Here is a 14,524-nt window from a genome sequence, read left to right on the forward strand (position 1 = left end):
TTCGAGCCCCGCGTCGGGCTCTGTGCTGACAGCTCAGAGCCTGGAGCCTGTTTCAGATTCTGTGTCTCCCTCTCTCTCTGCCCCTCCCCCGTTCATGCTCTGTTTCTCTCTGTCTCAAAAATAAATAAATGTTAAAAAAAAAAAAAAAAAAAAGAAAATATGAGTCTGTGTGTGGGGCAAACAGTACGATCTCTTTTCTGGTACCTCTCACGGCACTCCAGGGAGAACTGGGTAAAACGCCTGTCCTCCAAGACTTTGACCTTCCCACTGAGCACAGGGGCAGAAAGCTCCGAAAGTGTTCTTTCATTTGAACACCTAAGTGGCTGACGGCCTCTGATCTCGCTCCTGAGCAATCTGTTCTCTAGGACCCAAGGGCCTGTGAAGGAGTAGTTAGGGAGAGGGCTTACTCACACTCACCCTGGCAGCAGGTGTGGCTGTGTGTGCCATGGGGCTGGGCTGGGGGCTTAGCTTCCTGGGGCAGACGAGCATGGGGAAGGGGTAGGTTCTTAGCTCACTGGTAACCCCTGGTCACTGCTGACGCCGCCTCTGCAGGCATGTTCAGGATACATACTCGAAGCGAAAGCTGCTTAGAAATCGCACGTTCGATAGAACTGACCGAACAAACCATGTGAGAACCCTGCAGGTGATCGGGAAAAGGATCCTGCTTCATTCATCTCTTTTTAAAATCTCTTTCAGCCGGCCGCGTTCCTAAATCCCCTGGTCAGCATCACCAGCCACTTACACTTTATAGGTAATTATGGAACTGGAACGGATCCAAGAGAGCAGAGGCAAAGGGGACCCAGCCCCGCCACGGCAGGAGACCTGGATCACTTAGCTCTTGGGACCCCGCAGGCAGGCTGTGTCAACTTCCCCGAGTGTCACAGGGGATTGGACAGAATCACAATGAAAGCCTCTTCAATATATCCAAGCTACCCCTACATAACCAACGTAAGAAAGTGCTCGTCTCGAATTCCTAAAGTGAGAAGGGGGCTGGAAACGGTCTTGAGGAGCAAGAAACAGTACGGATGGACTTTGAAAGGGGGACAGAGTTTCAAAAAGTGGAAAAAGGAGCAGAGGAGGAAGTGAGTACACTTCAGGAAACTGAATCGACAAACGCAGAGGAAACAAATTCTGTGGAGTTTGAAGAGCAAGGTTTGGCCAGAGCTCGGATTATGAGGTAAAGTTCACTGAGAAATGGGCTGGGGTCACGACACAAAAGACTTGGATGCTAGGCTGTGACACTTACATATAAATTCAAGGGCAAAATGGAGACGCTAAAACATTTTAGGAATTGATTGGTTAGAGTTGAATTTTAAGAATGTTTACACCTTGTTTTTGTTTGTTTGTTTTTTTTTTAATCTTTCTCTTAATAGCATGGTTGTATGATAACCAATTTGGAAGTGGAAAAAATTGTTTTTGAAATAATGTGGCTAGTTTTCAACATACTACTCTTGCTTTAGATCAGTACCGTCCAATAGAAGGTTTCTAGAGTGATGGAAATGTTCTCGATCTGCACTGTCCAATGCACCAGCCATCAGCTGAATGTGGCTGAGTACTTGAAATGTGACCAGTGTGACTTGAATCACTAATTTTATTTAATTTTAAATAGCCACACTTGGGCTAGTGGCTACAGCAGTTTTGGATACCTGTCGGACATGAAAAACAAAAAAAACCTTAGTTGTACAAACTAATGAGGCAGATTTGATAGGCTATGCTTCCTCATTTATTGAGGTGGACGACTCATTAGGAGAATGCTAATTATGGAAATAAATAATAACATTTCAATCTCCCTAATAATGGTTAAACCAGACAAACCAATTTCAAGCAATTTTAGACTATTATCTGCATATATGTGATCCAATGCCTAAGGCTAAAATCATTGACATTAAATTTTCATGCAGTACAATTAGATCTTTTGTCTTAGGAATACAGTAATAACTTTATATTAAGAAGTAAAAATAGCCATCGTTTGCCAAAGAATATCTATAATTAGGTACAGAAAGGATGTGTAGTGGGAGAGCGTTCTGCGTTCTTCTTAGAAGACTTCCTTTGATTTTTCTCCAATAATATTCTTTAAACTGCCCAAGGTATTAACATTTCAGAACAATCTAAATTTGCCTATTTAGACAGACTGAGATTTCCTAATAATAACAAAATGGAACACCGTGAGGCCCTTGAGAAAACGAGACAGCACTTCAGGTAGTGACGGGAGAGTGGCTCACACGCGTTAAGTGAAAAAACAAGGTGCAAAGAGGTGTGCAGAATTCACCATCATAATGTACACGGTGCACCGACGCGGACCGTCACCGGGAGTCTCCACGAGGACCCGGCCTCGGCGCCTGCGGGTCTGGGTGGCTGCGGGACGGGGAGAAGACTTGGTTTGCGCAGTTCCGTCACTGGTTTGTACTAGTGGATTCTGTACCACGGTGGATTTTACCTTTTCAAAAATACAATGCTTTAAAAATAAAAAATGATTACAAGAACGTAGAGTAAAAAAAAAACAAAAAACAAAAAACAAAACGTCCTTCAGGGACAGAGGCTGCCAATGCAGATCCAAATTCCAAATGCGAGGGTGCGGGCCTGTGGAACTTCCCCCAGACGGCTCCTTGGAGGCCTGGTTTCAGGGGAACCTTAGGCTTTGGGATGATCTGACCTCTGAGGAGCTCTGGGGGTGTTCCAGCTTCCCTTTATGCTGGAAGCTAAAACCGTAATTTCTTCTGTCCTCACTTCCGCACCTAATCAGACTCCAAATCCTGTCAACACCGCCTCCTAAACACCTTGGGATCCAGCCCCCTCCCTCTCCCCCTTCTCCCCTTGGGTGGCCTCTGAACAGGCCCTTCCAACCCTTCTCTGGTCTCCCTTCGATCCACTCTCTTAATGTGCTCCGAAAGGTTCTGTGTATAATGCAAACCTGCCAGTCACGGCCCTCCAACTCCTCGGAGGGCCGGTCAGTAGCCTTAACCCCTCACGTGGTATACACCCCACGCCACCTGGCCCCGGGCGACCTCTTCTGCCTCCCCTGTTACCTCTCCACATCACACTTGACCCTCCGAGCCACAATGAACTTTCAGAACACTGAACACACTGTGTTCACTCCTCACTACACACGTTCAAGTTAGGTATCACTTCCTCCTGGAAGCCTTCCAAACGCTTCTACGCCTGGATTGGGGGCCCTTCTATTTCCCACAGCCCCCTGCACTTCCTCTTTATTACTGTATTCACTCTGTACTACTGTGGCCCGGTTACCTGGCCTGTGAGCTCTGGGAAGGCAGGGGCTGTGTCGCCTGGTTCGCTGCTGCGTCCTTGGGACCTGGCACGGACACCGGCCATGAAGAGGTGCTCAGTAATTACTGGCTGAATGGCTACATAGGGGCCCTCCGGTCTCCTGTCTCAGAGAAAGTCTGGATAATCCACTCGTGGGGAAGCAGCATGGCATTTCAACTATTTAAAACTATTGTTACAGTATTTCAGCATTGTGACGCCTGGGGGGCTCAGTCGGTTCAGTGCCCGACTCTTGATTTCGGCTCAGGTTGTGATCTCACGGTTCGTGAGGTTGAGCACCGCGTCGGACTCTGTGCTGAGAGTGCGGAGCCTGCTTGGGATTCTCTCTCTCTCTCCCTCTCTCAAAATAAAAATTAAACATTAAAAAAATAGCATCTCACCACTGTACTGTGGCCTTCTGTTCCAACTATTTAAAAAAACTGCACACGGGGGCGCCTGGGTGGCTCAGCCGGTTGAGCATCTGGCTTCGGCTCAGGTCATGATCTCACAGTTCATGGGTTTCAGCCCCGCATCGGGCTCTGTGCTGACAGCTCAGAGCCTGGAGCCTGCTTTGGATTCTGTGTCTCCCTCTCTCTCTGCTCCTCCCCCGCTCATGCTCTGTCTCTCTCTCTCTCTCTCCTTCAAAAATGAATAAAAACATTAAAAAAAATTTTTTTAAAACCTGCACTAGATGCTGGGAAACAGAACAGGGACCATTTTCCCTTCAATGTCCCCCCAAAAATCCCCAGACCAAGACCTCGGCAAGTGTTTGCAGCTAAACTCCCCATTCCCCTTCAGTGTCCCCCAGTCTTAGTCCTCCCTTCAGGGGGGAGGGCAAGGCCATCCTGCTACCTCCGGTGGTTAAAGTCGTCTGCTCAGACCACCGTCACTGTACTCTCCGGCCTTAATGACTATCTGCGATATGCTTGTCTCACGAGCCTCCTGATGGAGGGAGGCCTTATTTTCTGTGTTTCTTTTATGTCTGGGGCCTGGCAGAGTGCCGGGCACGTAGTAAGCGTTCAATATAGATGAAGCATCTGAAGAGGGCGGTAACTTGTTCTTCTCTCCCAAAATCATTAGCAAGAACTAATAAAGAAAAGGCTGCACAGTAAGAACGTGAGGTCTGCATAGTCAAGGTCAAGAGGCAGACGGGAAGGAGCAGGTGTAGATCCTAGCAGCTCACCCAAGCCCGCCCTGTCCTCGAGGACTTACAAAGTCTAGGTCTGAAAAAAAACCTCCAAACACCCGAGGTCTAGATGATCCCCGGGAAGATGCCCAGTGAAACAAAGAGGAGTGTCTTGGGTGAGAACTCTGCGTGGGGGAAGCCCTCCAAATCCGAAACCCCAGAGAGGACGTCCCCGGCGGCTCACCATTCCCCCAAGGCCTCGAGGCAGCGCATGCGACCCAGCATGAGCTCTGGGTCATCCTTGTTGGTGTCCATCTTCTTGTCGTAGGCCACGAGCGCATCTTCCCACTCGTGCAGCTTCTCGTACCAGGTGGCCTGGATCTCCTGCCAGGTGGGAAAGAGAGAAGACTGCTGTGCGCATGGAGAGCTGGAGAGCAAATTAAAATTGCACGTTTTAAACCCCACGCTGCCTTTCTTAAGGTGCTAGATGCTTCCCCCGTCACCGTATGTCCTGGCTTTGGTGGAAAAGAACTTCAGCATATCTGGAGGCAGCTTGGGTGGCGGTGCGAACACAGGTGCCTTGGCACACTGATGGAGTGACCCTGTGATAACCTGACAGCAGATGGCGGGCCATGTCCCCGTGCCCCGTCACGTCCTGCCCAGACGCAGAGGGGCCACCAGAGCCCCGGCAGGTGGGGATGCGATGACAGGGGAGATCCTTTGGGACAGCAGGAGGCCCCGACCAGAGCTCCTGCAAGGATGCCAAGGCCTCGGTCCGCTGGAGTGCGGGCCGCGGGCCACCGGACCGGGAGCTGCTTTCCTGATGGGGCCGGAAAGACCAGGCATATTTGCACATTTGCTGGAGGAAAATAACTCGAATTTTTAAAAGCTCCTGATTCTCTGCATTTCTTAATGCGTTTTTAAACTTTCAGGAAATACTGATTTAAAATACGATAGAGCGCCACCACTTAAAATTCTTTGGAAAACCTTTCCTCCCTTCTTCGACTCCTGCATCCAATGTTCCCTCCTGCTCAGCGCCTGGCAGGTCTGCCAGTGTCGGGGGCCAGAGGATGGTTTCCATTACCCGGGCAGATGGTGCGCCACGCTGAAATTCAGCGCTGGCCACGTGAGGAAGAGGGGCCACAGGCTAAAAGGGGCAGACTCCGGCTCTCCAAATGGTCAGGGGACAGACCGCTTCCCGAGACGTCTTTGCCTGCAGCTCCCCCCGCCCCCCCGCCCTCCACCTCAGTCTGTCTTCTGGGGTTCTTCCACTACTCTGCTAAGCTCTCTGAAAGGACCTTTTCTTCTCGAACCTCCGTAAGGAGGTCATTTCTATTTTCAGTCGTTAACTCGTGCCGACTTCCCCTCGGTGGCTCTTGGCACAGCCGATCCCCTCGGCCGCCCCTGCACGAATTCCGCTGCCCGGCAGCCCTCTGCCCTGTGTCGGTGCACAGGAGGGTTCACCCAAACCGGCCTGTCTGGCTCTGCAGAAGGGAAAACTACTTAAACTTCATTTTCCGAGGCTGTTTAGAAGAATATGAGAGCGAAAACCTAGAAGCGTGGCTGTAAAGACAGCGTTAAAATGAAAAACGCTAAAATTGGGAAGTAAATGATTTCTACCCCAGCGGGAAAGAGGAAGGGGGCCGGTGACCAGCGGATGGCACACGCTAGGCGCAGCCAAGCAGAAAGCAGAGGCAGTGGCATATGGAGCAGGTCAGGCAGGGGGCAGGATATTTTGAATTGCAATAGATTGCAGAAACTATAAGGTTTAAGCAATGAATCACACGAAATTCTAATGAGATTGCTGTTACATAAATTGTGCTGAGAAAGCGCAGGTTCTGCCAAGAAAAGCCAAACCATTGTCAGGCTTAATACGCTTCAGCTCCCTAAATATAACAGAAAATCCACCACGGGTTTAGCAACAATCCTGGACCTAATGGCCACCTTTAGAACCTGGAGACAGAGGAACTTGCACTTAAGGCTGGCGCTCTGAGCCACTGGGCATTATTAGCTAGCTGCTGGCAGGTCACCCGAATGCCAGATGGTCATGGGAGCTCCGTTTCTATCGCCCTTACTGCGGCCCAAGCTCTAGGGAGAGCAAAGGAGGAGAATGCATGTCTTTGAGAGACTACGTTAAGCGCCCCCTCTGCAATCAAGGATTGAGGCAAAGGTGGAGACGTAGTCCCTTCTGCCCTGTCATCTGGACAGATGCTGTCTTGGTCTAGTTACAGATAGGTGCTCAAGATGGCAAAATACTCCCTGGAAAGTTCCAGTCCAGTTGACTAGCCCCTGTGTGAGGCAAAAGCCTATGAAGCGGCCATGGATTTCTTCACTCTAACACACTGGGCTCTTGATTACGGCAAACCTGAGTAAGTGACCTACGCGACTAACAAAAGGTTCCTCATCAAATGCACGGACCCAGAACATCTTGACCTTCCCGGAAGTCAATGCCGAGTTGATTAAGTCAATGCTTTATATATGGTTAGGTAGTTACCAAAGCACCCTCCCCGGACCACAGAGGGTAGGGGAAACATTTTAATATTGATAAGGCAAAGATGGCAGGAGAGAAGAAGCTATGTGAGCAATAATGAAATGGAACAATTCCTTAACAGGAGGTATAAATTATAGTACATTTTTTTCTGGAGCACTGGCCATGGTTTCTTCTGAGGTATGTCCTGAGCGTTAATCGTGGGCCGGTGGCGATGCCAACCGCCACAGATGACACAAAATAACTCAGGTCAGGGTTAAATGGATGATGCCAGACTGCCTGGGTTCAAGTCCTGGCTCGGCCAGTGATTCGCTGTCAGATCAGGTGAGGTTGCTGTTCTGCTGGGACCACCGGCTCCCTTCCTGTAGGATGGGGTCACGATTGCACCTCTACTCATCGGGCTGTCGTGAGGACCGAATGAGATGGTGTACATAAAGTACGCAGCGAAGGGTCGGGCACGTGCCAAGAGTCTGATGCACACCAGCTATTACTATTTATCAGGTTCCGTCCTCCCGACCTATATTCAGTTTGAATGTAATCCATACAGCCGCTCTCTCCTTCATCCTTACGGTACAGCAAAGTCAGATGTCAGCAATTGGGAAAAGAACAGGAAAGTAACTTTCTCCAGGGGGTGGCTGAGTGCCTCCCTAGCCAGGTCTCTGCACTTACCAGCTCTCCGAAGTGTTTCATGGCATATTCTAATACCCCGGCAGCTGCCTCTGGCTGTTGTAGCTTATTATTAATGCTGGGGAGACAAAAGGAAGAGGGGGTTACACTCAACATGTCAGAGAGTGGGAGGCGTGGGGGTCGTGGCGGGTAGATGGCTCACCAGCCCACCAGAGACCGTGTCTTGCAGAGAAGGTGACTATCTGTTACCACCCAGCAAGCTCAGTCTGAATGACTTCTTCTAAGGAATGATTTCATCTCGACCCCACACTCCTGGTTTTGAGGGGGCAGCGTCTGGTAGACAGGAAGCCTCACCGGCTCTGGGGCCCTTTCTCCAACCAGCACGGACTGGCTTCCTCTCAGATACTGTCAGTCAGGCACCTTGTGTCTGTTTTCTAAAAACTAGAAGCCCTGGGTCCGTATTTGGCCCTGTCGTTGAACACGACCAGATGAGATCCCTCTGAACTTTGAACTCTTACTTCCGCTCATCAGCTGCCTCCAGGAATCAGAATGATCAAAGTCGATAAAAACCATCAGGCTCTGTGGGTGACACAGAAGTGGCACGGAGGCTGGGTCATCCACGTTAATGACAGAGCACCCCAGGGACTGTGGCTGTGCAACCATCTTGACTGCTCCCCCGATAGCCCATTTCCTTCCAAGATGGATGCTTCCTTAGTCCCTCTTCGAGGACCACCCCCTCCCTCTGCAGTGGGCAGCCAGGGACCTCATCCAGGGTCACATGCCTGGCGGAACGATGCTTTTCACTAACGACACGCTACTCTGCTGTCATCTGTGGGCAGCATGTGGCCACTGGGACCGACTGGGGGACTGTAACGTATTAGGACAACTAGGCGGTAGGCTGGCGGTGGGTGCCTGGCGCTGGCTAACCAGGGAGGCTGTAGAGAGGCCCCGGAAGTTGGACAGCAGCAGGGCCAAGACCCTTGTTCCGACGGTAACATACACGAAAGGGGAAACGGAAACTAAGCCAACCCTGAACGTAAGCTGGAGTTACAGAAGGACGGGAACGAGGGACGAAACAGGCCTGAGAAACTCATAGGACAGCAGTTTCTTTATCTGTTCACAGGTGGGGAGCAAACGATGTCAGTCCAACTTGGGAGTCTAGACTGTTTAACGAGCAAGGGATCCAGTTTATTGCCCTAAGTACAAACTGTCTACTTGACTAGAATTAATTTTTAAGTGGTTTTGGGAAACTCCAGGATTTGGGTGGAATGTGGTAATAATATGGCAAGAGATTGCTGGTATAAATATTATTTTTAAAAATTCAAATTCCACCACATTTATTCCAATAAAACCAAGAGGGAACTGCCCACAATCTGTCAAACTAGAGAAGTTAACATTTGTGAAAGTAATAATCTAATGCCTCATGTTTACAAAGCACATTTCAAATGATCTTTCCAACCTGTCACTGCTTTAACCTCATGCATCCCTGAGAGAGTGGAAAGGAAAGGTATTACCAGTCTTGTTTCACTCCTGGGGAGACTCAGGCCTGAAAGGGTAGCAATGTTCCCCGAGGCCCACAATGAATGGGGAGAGTCTCCATATGATCTGAAGCAATTTTATGACTCTCCTTTGTTAAGGTGAGGATGGGGAGGGGGGAGGGGGGGGCCGCTTTGGATTTGGAGTCAGAGAGCTTGGGTTTCCATTTCTGGAGGTCCAATCCTGCCACCTATAAGCTGTACGACCATAAGCAAGTTCCCTTTTTTGAGTTTTAAGCTTCTCATCTATAAAATGGGCCTAATACCACTCCTTTCAAGCTTCCTCAGGGAACAAAATGAAATAATGGGTATGAAATTACTAAGCAGATCCTGGTAAATGCTCCTTCCCTCATTTGGTTTTGTCTAAGAATAAAGGTTGCTAGAAACGTAGCTGTATGCTTGTATACAGAAAAAACACTCATCTAGGGTTGAGACTCGAGCCAGCACTAAGAAATCATCAACTCATCCTGAAGACAACTATTTGAGTAGGGTGCCCAGGCTCTAGGCCCTGCAACTGGAGGGGAGAGTCACCATACAGATGTCTCTCTCCTTTATTTACAGCAGACAGGTGACCTCAGGTGGCATCTACTGGGCAGACCCACTGGCACTTCTGTGCTGCTCCTAAGCAATGAGCCAGAAGGTTCTCCATATAAGTCAGTCCACTGCAGGACTCAGAAACATTCAAAGAGAAGCAATAACACCATGGTTTCTTTCCAGAAGTCCTATGAGATTTAAAAAAAAAAAAAAATTGTGTATATATGAATGTATGTATATATTTACTTAAATAATTTTTTAAAGTTTATTTACTTAGTTTGAGAGAGAGGAAAGAGAGTGAGAGTGGGTCAGGAGCAGAGAGAGAGGGGAGAGAGAATCCCAGGCAGGCTCCATGCTGTCAGCACACAGCCTGACTAGGGGCTTGATCTCATGAACTATGAGATCATGCGTGACCTGGGCCGAAATCAAGCGATGGCTGCTCAACTGACTGAGCTACTCAGTGCCCCTGTTTATTTTTTTTTTAAGTAAGCTCTATGCCCAATGTGGGGCTTGAACTCACCACCCCAAGATCAAGAGTCACATACTCTACCAACGGAGCCAGCCAGGCACCCCATGTGAGTTTTTCTAATAAGCTCACTCACACAGGGTTAGGTGAATTTTATTAATATCACTCTTAGCTGTATCCATACAGCTTTGTGATTACCTAGTTCCCCGAACCCAAACACAGATTTTGGAAGCTTAAGAAGACATGGAAAAAAAAAAAAAAGCCAATGTATCTTCTATAATGAAACATGTAATATGCCATATGTAAATACATATAATTACATAGTCTGTATATTCTTTTTGGTTCCAGTGTGGATTCTGGGATGACCGTGGCAGAGATATTAACTACTCTGGTGAGGAAGACAATGTGTTCCTTGCCTAAAGCAAAAGAAGTTAACTCTAAGAATCACACATAAAAATCCAGGAGTTCCAATAAATGTCTTCCGATCTTGCGTTCTGGAGCATATGCTATTTTCAAGAGCAAATTACAAACATTGCCAAAGTTTTCCTCACTTGGGACAAAGCCAACACAAAAACGGAAGCAAGCAAAAGCCTCTTCCCACCCCATTCTCCCACTCATTATGCCTAAAAAGGAAAGCTTTACAACAAGCTGATCAAAATCAGGAAATTAATGACTAGGAACCAGAGGAGAAATACGAATTTTACCTTAATATTGCTATGGCTTTGAAATCCTGCATCAAAGGAGAGACTGACTTAGCTTTGTAAATTAAAAACAAAACAACCCCCCCCCCCCCGCCACCAAAACTCATCGTATGCCCCCTAATCCTTCAAGGGAAAGTCCAAATAAGTCCCCTACCTGTAGAATACAGACAGAGGTGCTGGGCTCCCTTGGGGGAACCACTGAGCAGGACTTTAGAACCTGCCAGAAAACTGGGGGTTGTACCTTGAGATTCTGTCCAACAGTAAGGATGATCACTGAAAAATTACAGCTTTGACTAGACGGACTAAAATACAGCCATGAAAAATAACCGGGGTCAGCCTGAGGAAAGGGTCCCTTATTAAATCCTTGGTCTCTGGATTGAGGACCTGAAGGAAAGGAGGAGACTGTGCGCACCTACGGGCGACCGTTCAGAGTAAACATTTTGAGTTGGCCGGCCGCTATCCCCATTTATTCTTTTCTCCTCCCTGTTCCCTCTTTATTTTCCTGACTACGCTTCCCTCTTCTTTCCTTCCATGGAGTCTTCCACGCACGCTACGAGGCTGCTGGAGAATGCAGCTGTGGACGCGGAGAGGAGGTTCTGGTGAGGGAAGGAAACAAAACTCTTGGTGATACAAGAGTCTGTCATCTTGTTTGGGACCTTAATTTTTTCTCCTTCCGCCATGACTTCTGGCATTCCACTGTGGGAGGCAACGTATCAGAACAACAACAAAAAGAGACCTAAATTTACCGAGCGCTTACCGTATGTACGAGCCACGGGGCTTACTGCTTTTATGTGTTGTCTCATGAAGTAGGCACTAATATTAATATTCCCATTTTACACATGAACAAGCTGTGGCCCAGGTCACAGGCTCCCGTACCATTAAAAATGATCTTAAAAAATTGTTTTTTAATGTTTATTTATTTTTGAGACAGAGAGAGACAGACCATGAGTAGGGGAGGGGCAGGGAGAGGGGGAGACACAGAATCTGCAACAGGCTCCAGGCTCCGAGCTGTCGGCACAGCACCCGATGCGGGGCTTGAACTCACCGACCGTGAGATCGTGACCTGAGCTGAAGCTGGACGCTTAACCAACTGAGCCACCCAGATGCCCCTAAAAAGGATCTTAAGTTGGGGCCTTAAGATGGCTCAGTCGGTTGAGCGGCTGACTCTTGATTTCGGCTCAGGTCACGCATGATCTCACAGTTCACGAGATCAAGCCCCGAGTTGGGCTCTGACTGACCGCACGGAGCCTGCCCGGGATTCTCGCTCTCCTCTCTCTCTGCTCCTCCTTGCCTGCATGCATGTGCTTTCTCTCAAAATAAGTAAACTTAAAAAAAATTTAAAAAATAAAGAGCATCTTAATTAATAACTAAGAGTGCACTGTAGCTCTGCAACGGGAGGGACAGCGCCTCAGCCTTCCCCTCTTGGATCAGCAGGCGTGCATAAATGCTTGTACAAGGAAGGAAAGCAAGCACCGGGTGGGGGTGCTCCCTATAACCCGCCACGCGGGAGAAAGCAGCCCTACCAAGCTTTCGTTTTAATTTCCTCATGGACGCTGTGGCTGACCGCCCCTCTGACCCCGAAGCTCCCATCCCGTCTCTTTCCTTTCAGAAGCTGCGGGTATGCCTTGACGCTTCCCGACAAAACAGCCAGCCAGGTCGCCACCATGGGCTTTTCCAAGGCAGCGTGTCCAAGGCTGCTGGGCTTACAGACACAGCCCAGGCTACAAAGTGTGGGCTGCCTAAGTCTCTGTAGTCAAGTGCCCAGTCTCCTGCCTACTTGGGTGACACAGGGCTGTCCTCTGAAACAGTCCCCTTTAAAAAAAATGTTTTTTTAAAATGTTTATTTATTTTTGACAGAGAGAGACAGAGCATGGGCAGGTGGGGGGGCAGAGGGAAAGGGAGACACAGAATCCAAAGCAGGCTCCGGGCTCCGAGCTGTCAGCACAGAGCCCGATGCAGGGCCCGAACTCACAGACTGTGAGATCATGACCTGAGCCGAAGTCGGGACGCTCAACCGACTGAGCCACCCAGGCGCCCTGAAATAGTCCCCTTTTAATAAAACTCAGATGTGGTTTTATGAGACTGAAGGGAGAGGCTCTATGTTTGGCTCGTGGGGAGAAATCACCTTCACTCAAAGCCCCCTTAATGAGGAACTCTTGTTTCATGGGGCAGCTGGGAGTTTTCTATCGTCCGTTCTATAAACGCTCCCTTGTGTGCCCCTCAGTCGCTCCGTGTTACTGCTGGAGGCTTAAAAGGGCAAACCGTTCCAAACCCCACAACAAAGAAGCGCTTAACGACACAAACCAGACCCCACGGACATCAGTCCAGGTGACAAGATCTGACCACAAACAAGCTGAGAGAGGTGGAGGTTCGGCAGCAACGTGCCCACGAGAACAGTGCAGAAGGACAGGCTGACGAATTTCCTGTCTCCTCTCGACAGGGGCTGAGGCCACAAGAACACAGAGCTTTGCCAGCTGGTGGAGGCCCAATCGGCAGGGGTCTATCTGCATTCTGCTCTGTCTTCCAGTGGGAGCAGCCGGTTGAGATCTTACAGGCACGAATCTACAGAGCAAACAGAAATGCCCTGTCCACGTGATCATCCCGGAGCCCACAACTGAACCTGGCGTTAGAAAGCCCGTGAAGAGACAGACAAGAAGACAGCAAGGTAGGACAGCAGGAGGGGGAGAGGCAATTCTACCGACATTCACTTTCACTCATTCCCCACCCCAAGACTTAATTTTTATTAAGGGAAGTGGAGTTGAGAGCTAGAAACTGGGAAAATTCTTGGCAATTGAGGGAGACACTTTCTAGAGTTGCGCCGAATTAACAAATAAGGACGAGACAAGGCCTCCATGCCTTCCGTGGCAAACACCTTAAACCATGTATCTTCTCTCCCTGCTATCTGAGAATTCTTCTCCAGAAGCAGGGGAAGCGGGTCAGGTGGGCCAGTGGCTCAGATGTGAAGGAGATTCTCTCGCCGCCTCGGCAGATGCCCCGTCAAGAACGATGGCGAAAGAGCCAGTGCTGGCGGGAGGGCCTGCTTACTTCTCCACGGCTCTCCCTCTCGAGCTTCTCCTCAGTGCTTTTCCCGTGCAGGTGATGACCAGCCCCACGAGGATGAAACTGACCGAAAAGGTCAGTCACTAAGTCACTAGCTGCTCGGGGTCTTAATGCTGACCCACAGCATAGCAGTAAGACGGTCTCTGGCTTGGCATCCAAACGCCACTCCTACCACCTGAAGAATCCTCAAAGGGTTTGGCTCGTGGGAAGAAATCCTGAAGCGTTCTCAAAGTCATTGCTCCCCATGCTTCTGGATTGATGTCAAATCCCAAGTGGCTTGGCCTGATAACTAATTCCTTCTGGGATGACTCCTTTGGTTATTGACCTCATCTCTTAGCCTCGCTGCCTCAGCGACCTTCAGGCTATTAAGAACAAAGCCCGAGGGGCGTCTGGGTGGCTCAGTCGGTTGGTCGTCTGACTTCGGCTCAGGTCATGATCTCAAAGTTCGTGGGTTCGAGCCCCGTGTCGGGCTCTGTGCCGACAGCTCAGAGCCTGGAGCCTGCTTCGGATTCTGTGTCTCCCTCCCTCTCTGCACCTCCCCTGCTTGTCCTCTCTCTATATCTATCTCAAAAATAGACATTTAAAAAAAAAATTAAGAAAAAAAAGGACGCAGCCCAAGCCTGTTGGAAAGTCAGTCAAATAAGGAGCATCTGTGGTCACATCTGGGGGACCGCTTAGGCTTTCCTAGCGCTCCCATCAGGAATTTAGGAGAACGTTATGCACTCG

The 14,524-nt window shown here is 49.2% G+C and overlaps 1 protein-coding gene across 1 annotated transcript in view; it reads right to left on the reverse strand.

Annotated features, from left to right (window-relative positions):
* MTOR (mechanistic target of rapamycin kinase) overlaps positions 1-14,524 on the reverse strand; it is a 132,755-nt gene that overhangs the window by 36,352 nt on the left and 81,879 nt on the right. Inside the window, exons 29-30 of the mRNA XM_042954026.1 lie at positions 7,545-7,620; positions 4,632-4,771 (exon numbers count right to left, since the gene is read on the reverse strand). Of these exons, the coding sequence (XP_042809960.1) occupies positions 4,632-4,771; positions 7,545-7,620 (216 nt within the window). The remainder of the gene's footprint in view (positions 1-4,631; positions 4,772-7,544; positions 7,621-14,524) is intronic.

This window comes from Panthera leo, chromosome C1 (assembly GCF_018350215.1).
Source record: "Panthera leo isolate Ple1 chromosome C1, P.leo_Ple1_pat1.1, whole genome shotgun sequence".
Classification (NCBI taxonomy): domain Eukaryota; kingdom Metazoa; phylum Chordata; class Mammalia; order Carnivora; family Felidae; genus Panthera; species Panthera leo.